Source organism: Tachypleus tridentatus, chromosome 10 (genome assembly GCF_004210375.1).
Source record: "Tachypleus tridentatus isolate NWPU-2018 chromosome 10, ASM421037v1, whole genome shotgun sequence".
NCBI lineage: Eukaryota > Metazoa > Arthropoda > Merostomata > Xiphosura > Limulidae > Tachypleus > Tachypleus tridentatus.
This window is the reverse complement of record NC_134834.1, coordinates 61,859,788-61,876,133: the sequence shown is the minus strand read 5'-3', so window position 1 is coordinate 61,876,133 and position 16,346 is coordinate 61,859,788. Positions and strand designations below refer to the sequence as shown.

Sequence of the window (16,346 nt, the reverse complement as noted above, 5' to 3'; positions counted from 1 at the left end):
TATACAGTTATATAGTTGTGTAGTACATTACTCGTTTGTGTAAAGGTGCAAGAACGTAGCTGTGTAATTTTGTAAGGGTATGTAACCGCACATACCTACATAATTAACTGTATGCGTGTAGTGGCAGATATGTTACACATTTGTTAATACTATAAGTAGACATTCATATAACTATGTAAGAATACGTAGCTGTATTCCAATTTATACATTTACAGCGAAGCTGTCAATTAAATGTTTCGTGTATAACGTTTTAGAGGGGTCTATTTATGTGGACATTCTGCTGGAGCACATTTGGTTGCCACATGTGTGTCTTCCACTATCAACGCTATTCCTAATCTTCACATGGTAAAAGGTGAGAAGTTCGTGGTTCTGTATGTTGTGTTATTTTGTATTTTGACTTTGTAATATTTATTTATAAAAAAATTTGGCATTATGAAGAGGTTGGGTACGTTATATTAAAACTATTTTCGAGCCTGCCTCAACGCGTCTTTACAGTCTAAGTAGCCACGTCCGAACGTACTTTTTCTACAAACCATGCATCTCAACAATAGATCAATAACATATTTTCAATTTCCAAACATTCTATTGTAAGGTCGTCATGTACAAAGTTCAACCCTTTTCACTGCAGCCTTTCCACAAACATATAGCGCGTTACTGCTTGAAACACATGGACAGCTTTTCACTGAACTTTGGGTTTGTGGATTCTCACCATTTACAAGACAATGTAAAATTTTTATCACAACTAAGGGAGTACTTGTTATAGGTTCTTTGTACAAGGAATATCTCCATCTTGTAAATTCCAAATTTTAACAAAACACCAAACAATATCAGAAAGTAGTTCTGACAGATTCTGTTTCCCTTCGATATATCGGCTGTATAGAAACACCAAATGGAGGAGAGGACCAACTACCTCAACCAAGCCTTAATTATTTCTCAGAAATGGCTGATAATGGATGTATTTTGGGGAAATTAATACTAATGTATTATGTGTGGCTTGCTAATTTGTATATTTAAAATAATCTTAATATAACGTACTCGACACTGTGTTGGATCAACATTTGGTGAATATTTCAGTAACATGGGATAAAAGACGTATTTACAGAAAGCTCACTGTACGAAATCGTTTAACATTTACAAGTTATTGTTTTTTTTTTTTTTTTGGTAAACTAACTTCCCTATTGCTTTAGTTTCTTGTGTGAAAACAAACGAAAACTTAAGTGTCTTTAGACATGTTCCATTCTTTTGGGTGATTTATAGCTTGTCTATACACCATATATTTTAGCACTTGAATAAAGCTAAAGGTGACTGTTGTACGTTACAAACAACTAAGATGAGGCCCGTTTGTTAAACATGTATTTTGAAGATCAGAATAGTTTGATGCAAAGTTTATTTATTCTTTAAAATTCGCTTATTGTTTAATTAGTTTGTTATAAATTTTTCTTCTGAGAAAGTAGAAATATTAGCAATGTTTGATTAACCCTATTTTCAAAAGTCATCACCAAAAATTTCAAAAATATTTGAAAGGATCCCAGAAACTGACTTCTTTAATAATAACATTAGTAATAATGTAAAGTAGGAAAAGTAACATACAATAAATAATTTAATCACAAAATGTATAATGTAGGCCTTGTAAAACGTTTTATTTGATTTTTGAAGTGAATTTTATCAGTGTCATCTCCCTAACCCGCTTTGCATTATTACTGGTTTCATTATTAATGGACAAATAATTACTTCAATCAATTTTTAAAACAAGGTAACTACTATAATACAAAACTTGAACATTTTATCAGTTGTTGATCAAAGTATAACATTATTGATTAGTAGTAGTAGCACAAGTTAGTGTACAGTGATTAGTATACGCATCACTATTCAATATTTTTATCTAACATCAAAGAACAATAAGTTATTTAGTTTCCATGTTTTTCACGAGACTTAACATACTCGCATAGTAACAAGACAAAATGCAGGAATTAACTTGGTTTTATGTGTTATTAATGTTTTGGTTTTTTTTTATACAACTATCACTATAAGTTTTAAACCTCTATAGGCTTATTTCTACTCAGCGGGATTTACGATCTACGTCCACTTGTCAAAACAACCATTGGCCGTGAAGCTTTAATTTCTTCGTAAGTTTTATTATTAATTTTAAACAAGTCTAGAAACTAGATTATCCGAAATTTATTGCAACACTTTAGGAGCCAGCAGGACTAAGTTTAGCAGACGATCTTGTGGGGATGAGGAAGAGGGCCTTATACAAGCGTAGCTCCCTATAAAGGGAGTTCCAAGTGGGTAAACTCACCGGGAAAGATCACCCATGAATGATTGTGATTAAAGAGCAGTTTTAAGAGTCATTGAACTAAATCCTGGCGTTATATTTTGTGTTACTGCCGCCCCTCCCCGCACACACATCTTGGGATCGTGAGAAAGCCAGCATGAATTGTTTCTTGGAATGTACATTCGATTCAAGAGGGTGCACTCATTAAATAATAAACAAGAATACAACAACTCGAGCTCTTAAATAATACGACATTTAGTGTGCCTATGATTCTAATGATACTTGTTAACACGTTGGTATGCACACACTCGTTATAAAATAAAACTCTGCTTGTATAAATAAGTTAAGTCTAAATGTCCATGGCGTGAGCAAAAGCTCCATAAACCTTAGGCCCAGGATAGAGGCGTCGCTAGATACTCACAAGATTCTGGGCTTTAGTCCATAGCTCCGGAATTTTGGACATTGCAATATAATATTGATAATGGTTTTTTCTATTATGATTTTAAGGCACCAATTGCTCATTCGGTGAATTGTCAAATAGAATATGGGCATGGATCCTGTGTGCCAGTGCCTAGCGTCGCTTATTGTGCTGGTTCAGGGACTAGAGCGAAATTCTTCTGCAGGTTCATACTCTGTGGTGAGCTTTTTTTTTCTCTATAATTGGTGATCACTAACTGACCAAATTTCCTCCATTTTTAACGGTTTTAACAAAAAACAAAACAAGATAATCTCACAGTACCTTAACGTTGCATCATGGCTTTAATGCCTCGTAGTCATGGAGGGGTGGGTTCTTGATTTGTTGTGTATTCAAATTAGTCGGAGAGGACTTTTCCATGAAATCTAGGTACAAATTCAAGCAGAGGTAGTTTATATGCAGTATATGTAATTATGTGTGAACTTTTAAACAAGTATGGACTTATTCCATTGCTTGAGAGTATTTTATTTAGATGTTGGTTACTTATAATTACCTGTTTCATTAAAATGACAATGTGTGTTAATCATCCCGAGCGTTTTTGCGTCCTAATTCACAGAGAAACTCAGTATTCCTATTGGCTAGTTGTAGTAGTGCTTTTATGTTCATACAAGTATAAAAATAAACCATCTTCAAGGTGTATTGTTTTATTCCAGTGCAAAACTATGACATTTATAATATCATCAATTTGAAAGACAATTACTTCAGTCCCATAGGCACGAAAAAAATCACATTAATGTAATTATTTACTTTTCCATGGCTCATATATAATAACGCAGTACCAATACATCTAAATACACATTCTAACAGGCGCCTAAAAATAGACAGTTAAGCTAAACTATGTTAAAACGATTTTGGATCCTCCTTCGTCAGCAATTTCTTTCTTAGCTGAGTCATTTCTGCATAATTTGGATGGATGTTTGAGATCATTATCTTCTCTGTAATTGAATCCTTTATCAATAATACACTAACAACTGGGTATACAATGACGGATCGGTATTTGATTGTACTTGCACTGGTCCATTATTCCAGCTATTTTTCAAATATTTCTTATTTCCTCAGCAGGAAAACACACCTAAACGATCACACTGCCTCCCCCATGCTTTATGGTAGGTGCTTTACACTGAGGTAAGTATCTTTCACATTTCTTCCGCCAGGCGTACAATCTACGTTTTGAACAAAATATTTCGAACGTGGACTCATAAAACCTATTCCAATCATCAACAGTCCAGTTTTTGTACTTTTTGGCAAATTTCAGTTTCTTAACAATACTTGGATATCAAAGTAAACATTTTATCTGCTACGCGACCAAACATTCCATTATCGTTGAGTCTTCTTGATACTGTTTATCTACACTTTTCTGTCATTTGGTACATGGTCGTTTATCTCGCGCTTGACATCAGTGGCAATTTTCCTTCTGTCTTGAGGGCTGCATAAATAAAGATACTTAACATCAGTATAATTGAGTTTAGGTGTTCTGCCTCTTCCTTTCCTATTTTAAAATTTACCTATCTTGTTCTCACAATTTATGGTGTACTTGACATCGTTTGGGGAGCAATTAAAGTCTGCAACAATTTGCGGAGAGTCCAACCAGCATCACAAAGCTTTTATACGAACTCTCGGCTCTATTGACAATTTTCTACGTTTTTTTGTGGGTTGTGGTATGACAAAAAAAAGATATATAGTATTTGACACTATTATTATTAATAAGGTCTATTTGTGTGGTGCTATTAAATTGATTTCTTCTTGCATATACCGGTACCACATGCTAGCTTCTTTCTAAATTGTTAAGGCACTGCATGTGGCACCATGACAATTATCTCAGATCCTAAATTTGATCAGTATGTTCATTCAAGCTCAACCATTACGACATGCCCTTGGAACAAGTATATGGGAATTCTTATAAATGATAATTATACTCACTCTGGCTCAAGAGGGATCAGTGAAGCATTAGCATAGTGTGAATTTTACGTTCTGTAATGGAATAGAATAATTAGCTCTATAAAATAGAAATAATGACAAAATATCCTGTTATTTTAACACTTTTGCACAGTAATGTATAAATTAAATTAGTACCTAGAATTTAATGCTATGAAATATACTTTGAAGTATTATATTAATCGTTCAATTTGTAATGCCCGATTGTCCTTATAAAACGAATTCAGCCAGTTTGTTAAAATCCTTCGTCATTTATTTGGAAGACGTAATTGCTTTAAGCATTGTTTTTCTATATTAAAGAAAATTACAGATACAATTTCTTTAATGTAGAAACCTCGCGGTGGAAAACAGTCCAATTCTGTTCGTGAAACAAATGGCACAGAATCTTGATATTTGTTGCCAAGTGTTTGTCATCGTGGCAGACAATGACCCTCCTTCATTCAAACTTCAAGCCGAGCAGTATGTAAAGGTAAATAACACACATACATATATATATATATATATATATATTAGGAACTTTGTAAAACTGCTTAAATACATCATTAGGCATAACTGGACAATTTATTTTATGTAATCCAGCTGATCGTTATTATACAAGACCATGTTATGAGGTATTTGTATCTAGTACAAATGTTCTACCAAACGTGTTAATATAAGAGTTTTATACGGATTTTAAAGCTATTATTGAAAGAAGTTATTATTGGCCAATAATACTTTTCACTTTGAAAATGCCAGAGAAAATAAATATTAAGTTTTTGTGGCCACCCTGATATTCTTTGTCGTCACTATTTCTAAAATACTAAAATACGTTCAGAACTTTGTGGTACATATTTCTCAATAAATCAATTTTTCTATAATGTAAGTATTTTAATTACCGACAGGTAGATAAAATTTTGGATTTGCAATGTTGTTGTGAAACAGGGTCTCCAGTCAAATGGTGTTTCTGTGGAGTACCAGATGATTCCAGAAAATGACCACTTTTCGATAGTAGAGAGACTAAATGACCCAAACTTTTCCCTCACTAAGGTAATATTATCGTTTTATTTTGCATTTTTATGATGTAATTTTGTCACTATTTTACCAAAAAAAATTAAGAATGAAGTAAAGTCCAAAAAATTATGAAAAACGTTTATTTTATGTCTGTAGTTCCTACTGTTCATTTATTTTTGTCCTCGGAATGAAGCCGAAGTAAGCACTGGCTCCGTGTACTGAGGAATAATTATACTTTAACTTGCGTTTTGGTAATAATAAAGACCTATTCTTAAAAAATATATATAATTAGCTATCTATAACTCTGAATATTTCTAACCAGAATCAGTGTGTGATAACATTTTATTGTTCATCTATTAACCTATTGGTCATTCATTGTAACATTATGCCTCTCTTGCAGGAACTCATTCGAAGAGTGATACTAGCTAAACCATGAGATTAGTGCAAAAAGGTAATGAGTGAGTCCTACAAGAAGTGAGAATTTCGAATACGTTTTCTACATCTTACTTGTATTGTCTGGGCATTTTTTCTCCTTTTTAAAATATTAAAATATATTAACGTAAATATTTAAGTTTTCATATGTTTTAATTTTATCACTTAGATTTTAAGATTGAAGAAAGAATTTAATGATTTTTTTAAAGCTAAAATTTACGATGGTTAATTTTATTTTTTAACATTATGCTTCACACAATACTGGCTTATGATATTAAATAATCCCAGTTATTTACTACATCATATTGCGATAGAAATAAAAGTGTACTTCTGCTATATGACTGAAACAAAAATCTGGTCTTAAGCTTACACTAAAATGAAAAAAAAACATATTCAGCAACCTCAGCGTGAGAAAGTTTGGTATGATTTACGACCAAATTTTGTGGAAGTGAGGTCTCTGACTAAAGTAACCTCTAAAAACTTGGACCTTTAACTCTGTTTTATATAAATATAATAAATATCCAGGGTGTTGGATAAAAGACTAAGAAAGGATTTTAATTTATCCGGAGATGTGTGTGTTTTCTTATAGCAGAGTCACATCGGGCCACCTGCTGAGCTCACCGAGGAGAATCGAACCCCTAATTTTAGCGTTGTAAATCCGTAGGCATACGGCTGTACTAGCGGGGAGCATTATCAGGCGATAAAATGATGTATGTAATGTACATCTAACTATCGCTTTTCAAATCAAATAAATGTAATTTTGCTATAAATGATTAATGTTTATCAGTAAATAGAAATACAAAATAATGTTTAATAGTAAAATATATATGTAAAAACGGCTTGTTTGGGTTGAGAAAATTTTTATGTAGAGGAGTGAACAACGTTTCGACCTTCTCCGGTCATCGTCAGCAACTCAAGCCCAAAATAAACCAATATAAAGGAACACCTTTATTTCTATATTAATAAATATAATCAAACATCTAAGCACGCCCTCTACATTCCTACACTCAGTTACACAACCCTCTTTAAACATGTGGTCAGCTATCGGTTAGTATTAGTGAACCTAATGATGAGTGAAGAAGTTCGAAACGTTGTTCGCTTCTCTACATAAAAATTTTCTCAACCCAAACCAGCCGCTTCTACATATATATTTTTATCTACAAGTGGGTTTTCTCGTCATCAGTGATTAATGTTTAAGAGTAGTAGTTCACACAGGAATGAATCACTTCGTATATAGCAAACTAGACTCTTGAATAAAACAATTATTTTTTTTAATCCTTCTTTCTTGCAAAGAAATATGTGCGCTCTATATTAAAAACAAAACAAAGTGTCGTTAATAATACAGATCAAATTTCTGACTCTTGTGTTTGTTCTAGTAGACATCTGTGAATTATATAAAATAGTAATTGCGAAATTAAAAACGTATTCAGTGGTATTCTTAATAATGGAATTGTGGTGATAATATTATAAAATCAAAGACACAAATACTCCAAAAATCTCATTCAGAGCAATATTACGTATTTTTACCTTGTGAATCGGAAGTAATATAATGTATAAGTGTTTTAAAACACTCTAGTCATTTTATACATTTTAAGTATAACACATGACTATGAGACTATAAATCAGAAAAAGAAATTTGCATCTTATTTTCCAAAAGTGTATAAATGAATACAGCACATAATGTAAGCTCTTTTAAGACGAGCCCCCCCCCCACTAGTACAGCGGTATGTCTACGGATTTATAACGCTAAAATCAGGGGTTCGATTCCTCTCGGTGGGCTCAGCAGATAGCCCAATGTGGCTTTGCTATGAGGAAACACACGTTTTAAAACGATCTGAAAACATTGTAGGGATGATATTACGAACACTTTATTCTCCAAAAGAGTAAATATTTGTTCAATACTAAATTAAAGGTAGGCCTACGACCACAATGAATTTAACTTCTTATAAGCAGCAAAATTATCTACTGTTCGAGGAAAAATATCCTTGCTAACGACACACACTAGTTCGCCTTTTACACTATTTATTTTATAAATAAAACTAAGACGTTCTCAAAAGTTGCATCGGATTAAGAACATTTAAATGTCTGATAGGTTTCCTTCTAATATCAACACTGGTAGTCCATAATTATATTGAATAAGAACTGTAAGACAAAAAAACAAACGTGTGAATATGCCTTTAGAATTACATTTGATTTTCATAAATGCGTATAATTTAAATGAGGATTTTCATAGGATGCATAGTAGAATTTATACAAATACACAGTATCTTGATTAAAACGTTATTAAATTATTTCCATAATTGCAATTTAATATAAATTGTGATGAAACTATCTAAAAATAATACTCTTTTATTCATACTGGTTTATTTCCTTTCAAAAATATATAAAGAAAGTAATTATAAGTTAATTTAAGACAATTATTTAGATACATATACCTGTTATATTCACAGAACACGAGTTCTGAAGTTCCCTAAGCTACAGGTATTTCTCCTAGTGTAGATGGTTTTGGAGATTTAAGTTAATTCTAAATTTACAAGTTCTTGTGAGTAGATCGCGAATAGATTGAGTTTTGTTACTAGGTTCTAAGCCAATACTACTACACAGGCTAATGCAAGTCTTACTCGAATTCGATTAGTCTTAACTGAAGTAAATATTCTCTAGCTAGTTTGTGGTTGTAAAATTGAAATAAATAAGACTGATCTTATTTTAACTATTGTTAACTGTTTCGCTAACATGCAAATGGAAAACAAGCATTGTATTATTTTGGCTATAGGTCTAGGAAAAGAACATTGGGTATCCAATTTCACAGTTTCATTTAATTATTGAAACTTTAATAAAAAGTAAACTAACAATGAAGGTAAATAATATTCAGAAATCGTATATACATTAACAAGAACAATCCGGTATAATAAATACTCAGAAAACTAGGACCTATAATAATAGTAATATAAGTGATTTAATTGGATACTTTACTATTCGAAATGTTTTTGGCAGTAATCTCAAATACTCTCTCTGAAACAATTAAATACATTATTACTTACAAATCATAAAAATGCACGAAATGTTTGATATTTGGATCCACATAGTTTACCAATTAAAGAAAAATATTAATATACTTACAGCTGCACATCCAACATCCATTGTTGCAACACAATGACTCAAATGTTCCAGTGTACACTTTCTTCCAGTAACTAGAACTGTAACACGTTATTTCACAAATATAAATGTAAGTGTAACACCAGCATAGCGTACCTCTGTATTAGAAGATAAATAAATTAAGAATTTCAAACCTTCAAATAATACCTGTAAAAAGACGTTATTTACTAAAACTAGAAACACCTATTTTGGCTCCACCAAAAATAATTTTAGATAACAGCATGAAGCACAAATAGGGTTTGTAGTTTGAGTAAATAATGTTTACAGCTTCTTTAGCTTTATTTGATTACTTTTTATCGGTCCTTATTCAGGGTTTTAAATTCCCAATTTCCTTATCTTGTTTTCTGGCTTTTAATGGGCAAAGGATTGCTTGATACGGTAGCTAACTTATATATTGCAATGATGATAAGCATATCTAGTAGCTACCAGATACGGTTCATGATGATTTACTGTAGCGATTGACTATTCGACTGCATTAATTCGAGGTATAAAATGTTAGACTACAACTGAAGACTGTCTTGGAGATTTGTTTGAGAACATAGTGGAGGTTTTTAGTTTCTGTGCAACTAAACTCTCTGTATATAATGTATAGCAATGGGCAAATATATGCGTAGACTAAGACACAACTCCTACTTAGAAAAGCAGCCTGTTAAAATAAAACATGTGTGTTTAAAACATCGCTTTAGATAAACCTTCGTTTCTTTTAAAGTAGTTATTCTACGAATGCGTATAATTTCTTAAATAATACAGGGGTTAGCTCCCTAAATACACCGATTATATAGTGTATAAAGTGCTAAATATCTACATACTTCTGTCATCCAATGTTCATCTGTTATTGGTTCGTAATTCCTGTTTCACTCTGCAGTTAAGGTTTTTAAAAAGAATATCAAATATTTGTAAGAATGATAACTCCAAGCAGTAGTGATAACATGAAAATAGCTAGAATAATGGACAATTACAAGTACTATTAGATACTGATTCGTTATGGTATAGCCACTGGTGTGCGTATTATTGGTAAAGGATTTTACTACCATAAAGATAATGACCTGAAACACTCATCCAACCTATGCAGAAATTACTTAGTTAATAAAGAAACTGCTTAAGTCATTCAAATAATGTAATGTCCCCACAGAGCCCCGATCTCAAACCAATTGAGCAGATTTGGGAATTAATAGGTCAAAAACTTAACAAGTCAAAAGTTACTTTTAAAGACATTTTGTGGGAGTGTATTAGAGACATTTGGAATAAAATCCCAAAAGACACTGATTAAATATATTGCAAAAATGTCTGAAAGACTGTCTGCACTTATTGAAGCAAACTGGGGACATAGGAACACACATAATATTAACTGTTTACTGAACTTAAACATTTCAACTGTGTTTCTGTAGTGCTAAATACAAATATTAATAAAATTTTGATTTTTCACCTGTGGTTCACTATCCATTTCTCTTCGATTTTATCCTAACACATTTGTACAGCACTGTATATATTTGAAGAGATATTATTTCAACTTACATCATATCTGACTTATCTACTGATTTCTTACTACTAAAATGAGTATAACATATCTTTTCTAATACAGTTTTCTGCTTATGTCAATGTCGACAGTTTGTAACAAGATTGTAAATTTGTGCCAGTCCTTTTTCACAAAGAAAGAATTATACATTATTTAGTGTTTATGCGTAAAGTTAACCTGTATTTCAGCTGCTTCAATACAACTCTAATGCTTCTTCATTTTGTAACGTTTTTCGTGACGCCATTTTGGATCGAAAGTGAAACAATTTGTAAGTAGGTCAAATGCATGTATGGTGCTGATATCTAGCGTTGAAGTTAGATATTATTGAGAACGAATTAACTCGTTCGTGGCACTGTGTTACCAATCGGCTTGGACGAGTTATGTCGTCTACGGCACTGAACAGGTTAAACATGCTACTACTACTTGAGTTCTAAGTTGTAACATGTGCATGTTTCGTTATCGATCTTTTAGCAAGGTAGTTTTTCCAAACAGTTTATAAAGAAAGCTGCAAACTGTTTTAGATAGACTTGTTTAGTTTGTATTCTTACCTTGAATTGTAGCAGCCAGATGTAGTCACGTGGATTATAACTAGCCTTTTTAGTCTGGCAGCTTAATAAATGTGGTGGGAACAAGTTATATTTATCTAACTTCACTCGTGTTTGAAACTGTAAGTACGAACGTCCTTTGTAGACACTATGAGAAACACCCATACACTAGATAGGTGAAGTGAAGATAAAATGGCATTAACCACTATTCAGTTCTCAATATTGTACAGTCGCATAAGAGCAGGTATAATAAATAAACTTAGTATTCTGATACTTGTTTACTTTATAATTCTAAGTTAAAGGGAGATCCAGTGTCCGATGACGATTTTCACTTCACCTCATCTTTCCAGTGTATTACTTTATCTCATAGTGACTACAAAGCAAGTTCACTCCAACAGTATGTTTGATACTTTTCACTATGATATACGTCCAACTTATCTCTCTAGTTAATTTGTGTTCAAGGTTACTGATGAAGAGTGCAATTCCACGAAACTGGTGTGACCCAATAACACACATATAACACTTTGCTTTACATTGCTGATTCTACAATTATCAATGTACGTGAATACCACATTTTAATATAACAAACTTGTCGTTTTTCTTAGATATTTTTATAAGTCTTTATGAATATCATTTTTGAAATTGAACAGCCAAGCAATAAAATTATAAAATCTTCCTTCATTAATTATTTCTCAACCAATCGATGAAATACTCAGTAAAATCTTCTAGCACAACTGTTACTTGTGCTATCACTGAAATTATTACGATAACTAATTAAACATTCCATTCAAATATGTGGATACTTTCATATGATATAGATCAACCATTAAATATCTTGTTTTTCTTAACATTGGTCTATGTAAGTACACTTGCAAAGAAGGAAAATGTCAAAGTTTTATAAAACTTTGTGATATTCCCACAACCACTATCATTTGTGAGCTTAATCTCGCTGAATAAATAAATATATGTTTGACAGCATTTTCTCACATACCAGTGAACAGCAAGGAGTAAAATTTGATCAAGAGGAAGACACTTTTAAAAAAATAAAGTTTTGAGACGATTTAAATGGCTTGCTGTAGATTTCGCGCATAGCTACAAGACGGCTATCTGCGCTAGCCGTCCCTCATTTAGCAGTGAGACACTAGAGGGAAGGCAACTAGTCATCGTCAACTCTTAGGCCATTCTTTTACCAACAAATAATAATCGTCACATTATAACACCCCATCGCTGAAAGGAAAATCGTGTTTGGTGGGACGGAAATTCGAACTTGCGACCCTCAAGTCGAGCGCCTTAGCCACCCGGATATGGCGAGATACGATTTCAATTAGTACTAAAAAATACCATAACAAATGTATAAGGATTCGACAAGCTTATGTCATAAGATATCTGAGAATGGCATACACTTATTGAAATATTGTACATTTGTGATAAAGTTTATTTAACTTGAAGGCAGGATTTCCATTATCTTCGCTTAACAAGTAACTTTTACTAAATGGAGATTTAATAATTGAAGCTTGCGACTCTTGGCAGTTACAGATTGTAATGTATTTATCCAAACGAATCTTCTTGTGTTTATGCTTTACCTAAAGTCTTAGAAAAACATTAATTTTGTAAACAAAAAACTCAATTCTACAAATTACTAGTTAAATTACAAATTTTCTTGTGGCTCAATGTCTCCTTGGTACTAATGTTCCTCATTTTCATCACATGAAAACTGGTTGAAATAGAAATAGATATTTTCTTTTAAACCGGCCAATTAGATTATGTAACGAGGAAATATCGTGACATAGAGAGAGGTAGTTTTAATTTCAGAGAGTCAGGATACCGAAAAAAAAAAAGACACTAGAGATTTGTGAGTTGGTGACAAATGTATTACTCGCTTTGATCAAATACTAAGGTTGTTTTGAATTTCGCGCAAAGCTGCTCGAGGGCTATCTACGCTAACTGTCCCTAATTTAGCAGTGTAAGACTAGAGGGAAGGCAGCTAGTCATCACCACCAGCTGCCAACTCTTAAACAACACTTAATCTCTCAGTGGGTATATCCTTGAGTGAACTCGTGGTAAAAGTACAAAACCAATACTAATGTCCATTAAAGTTGAGCCAAAGAAAAGATAGCGCCTTATCAGAGAAAGTGCATCAACAAACTATCACTGTTAAAGGATATGCATTAAGACTCTCATTCACGAAAAACCGACCTCTATAAGCATTGCGCCAAATTTTGAAATATTAGGTCCCAGGAGGCGCTGAATTGGTAGAAATAAGCTACTTGACTTTAATATTCAGAATCTCATTTTTTCAAATCTTAAATCCATGAATTATAACAACAAATACAGCTGTATGCAAATCCAAAGTTTAACAATATCTGCAAACTCCACAGGTAAACCAGTTTCCTTTTTTTCTATGTTTATGTTCCGGGCAAGGTGTTTTACAGATTTCACTTGTGAGTATATTACTTCAGTCAAAATAAGAAGCTTTTTTAGATTGTACAGGGTGTTCGGAAAATCACTGTGCTGTTTTGTAATCATATTTTATTCAGTCTATTTCAAGCCAGCAACTAATAGCGGTGTTTAGAAACAAAATAAGAAGGATCCAGGCCTATATTGATGCCAACGGAGGTCACTTTCAACATTGTTTATAATTGTCATTCATATTTACCTCCTGTATTCTATATTGAAACATGTCTGTTAATAAATATATAAGTGCACAGTGACTTTCCGAACACCCTGTATTATTGGACTACGGCTACGTAGTATGGCGCTTACAATACTTTTTTCGGATCTGACATTTTTTCTTTAGATTTCATTCGGTTTTTTTGTGACTTGGGGGTCTTGATAAAAAAATCACCGTTATCAGACGTCTAGTTGCCTTTGATGGAACTGTTACATCTCCAAACTAAAGAAAATATTTTAGAAACTAAAATTAAGATATAAACAATTTAAATTTGAGGAGGACCAGCTCCATCAAATCAGACAACAACGACAATGGTATCAACTTGCCTGTGGATCACAGCTAAATTTAACATGAGTGCTCAATTTCTCTAACCCTTCAAGTACCATCAAAATTTGTCCAACAGTAATTTTAGTGGTGTTAAATTAAGGCTTCTGATGATATCACCCTTGGTCATTTTCCAGTTACCCAAGTTTCAAAAAATGTTGATCCTGAAGTGGCATTATCAGACATAACCTGTTAAATTGGCAGAGATTTGGCATTACTTAAAAAATAGAAGTATCAGTTGCGGAAGCAGGAAAGGTCTGCCATCTCAGCTGGAGGAAAAGGAATAGTAGCTACAAGCAAAGTTAGTCTAAACAAGTAAGGCCATGGAAATGACTTAGCAAACCACTACAGCTAACCAAAAGTCAAAGCACTACTATCAACAGACTGCTCATGGTTTCAGGGACCATTAGGCTTTGGCATGAATGTTGCGCATTGATACAGTCACTTTTGTGTTATTTTGTGACCATTGTTTATGCATGGCCCATCTTCATGCACAAAGCGCTTAAAGTGTTTCTGTATCTTGTATAAGGCACTAACTATTTCTGAAAATCATCCTACGTTCGTGTATGGACGTCATGTGTAAAATGCACAGGACTTTAGCCTACCTTGTGAAAACAAGATTATTATTTACTTCCAGTGTTGCATGTGTTTATGTATATACGAAACGTTTTCAGCCATGAAGGCATTATAATGTCACTGTCAATTCCAGTATTCGTTAGTAAAAGACTAGTACAAGAATTGGCCGTGGGCGGTAATGATTCAAGTCTTTCATTACTAAATACGGGATGGCTAGCTCTCGTGCAACTTTGCGAAAAATTCATAACAAATTAAACATAATGAAATGTAGGAGAAAGGGTGTAAAATCTATTATAAAGCTACTTTGCACTATATATTAATATTTCATAATTTTTATCTTAGCTTATTTTTGTACGTATGTTTATACTTCACGATTCGTAAATGTGCAAAGATGTCCACTTAATAAATATTAACATAAGTGATTTTATTGTACTATCGTTCTAATTAATAAAATCATATTTTGATTTTAGGAAAACAAGTTTCGGCGTAGTTCCTTTATAATTTCAACTTTTTTATGGGACATCTTGTGAATAAACTTAAAATAAACTCTAATCATCCTTTCAAAACCAGACCTTATCATTCAAATACTTATCAAACTTTCCCTTATATTAACTGCATCTACCACATTTGAAGGCTACTGGTTCGAAACATCAACCATATTTTTAGAAAAATAAAGATGTCTTAGCTGACGATAACTTCTACCTTGTCAAAATTTATACTTTAGTCCCATAGTTCTACCATTCTCACCAATAAATACTAAAAAAAAAAGACGTTTCATCAACACTTTCGACTCTTTTAACAAGCTTGAACATAACAATCAATCAAACTTCTCTATTTTTTCCAAGAGAAAACAAAATCAGAAATCTTAACCTCCCATTGTATGACAACCTTTCAATCTCATATTTCATCCTAGTATCTCTTCTATGAAAAACATTCCAACAATTTAATCTCCTTCTCGAAGCAAGGAGCCTAAGACTGAGAACACAATACTTTAAATGTAGCCTAACTAATGACGCATACGAAGACATTATAACCTTTTTAGACTTATATTTCAATGTTTCTGTCGCTATAACCTGGAATAGCATTCGGCTTGCCATGAGCAATAATACATTTCTTGAATGACTTAAAAAACTGATGAACTAAAACATCAAGATTTTATTTCGTTAACACTGTTAAAGTTATTTTATTTCTATCGTATTTACACTCATAGCTCAAGTTGTGATATCCTATATGCATTACCTTACATCTATTATGAATAAGATACATCTGCCATTTATTTGACAAACTCATTCAATAATCCAGATCATTTGTAAAGCATAGCATTCTCTTCATAGTCAGGAACCTCAAAACTTTAATTTCATCAGCAAATTTAGACCATTTATAGTGACCATTCATCTATATTACGATGTAAATAGAGAAAAACAAAATATTGAACCTAAGCCCCGAGGTAC

General features: G+C 32.7%; 1 protein-coding gene across 1 annotated transcript in view; it reads left to right on the top strand.

Moving 5' to 3' along the window:
• Nucleotides 1-6,241, top strand: part of LOC143229409 (kynurenine formamidase-like) — a 48,692-nt gene extending 42,451 nt beyond the window's left edge. Inside the window, exons 7-11 of the mRNA XM_076461720.1 lie at nucleotides 255-352; nucleotides 2,048-2,126; nucleotides 5,016-5,154; nucleotides 5,607-5,711; nucleotides 6,076-6,241. Of these exons, the coding sequence (XP_076317835.1) occupies nucleotides 255-352; nucleotides 2,048-2,126; nucleotides 5,016-5,154; nucleotides 5,607-5,711; nucleotides 6,076-6,111 (457 nt within the window). The 3' untranslated portion in view covers nucleotides 6,112-6,241. The remainder of the gene's footprint in view (nucleotides 1-254; nucleotides 353-2,047; nucleotides 2,127-5,015; nucleotides 5,155-5,606; nucleotides 5,712-6,075) is intronic.
• Nucleotides 6,242-16,346: the final 10,105 nt, after the last annotated feature.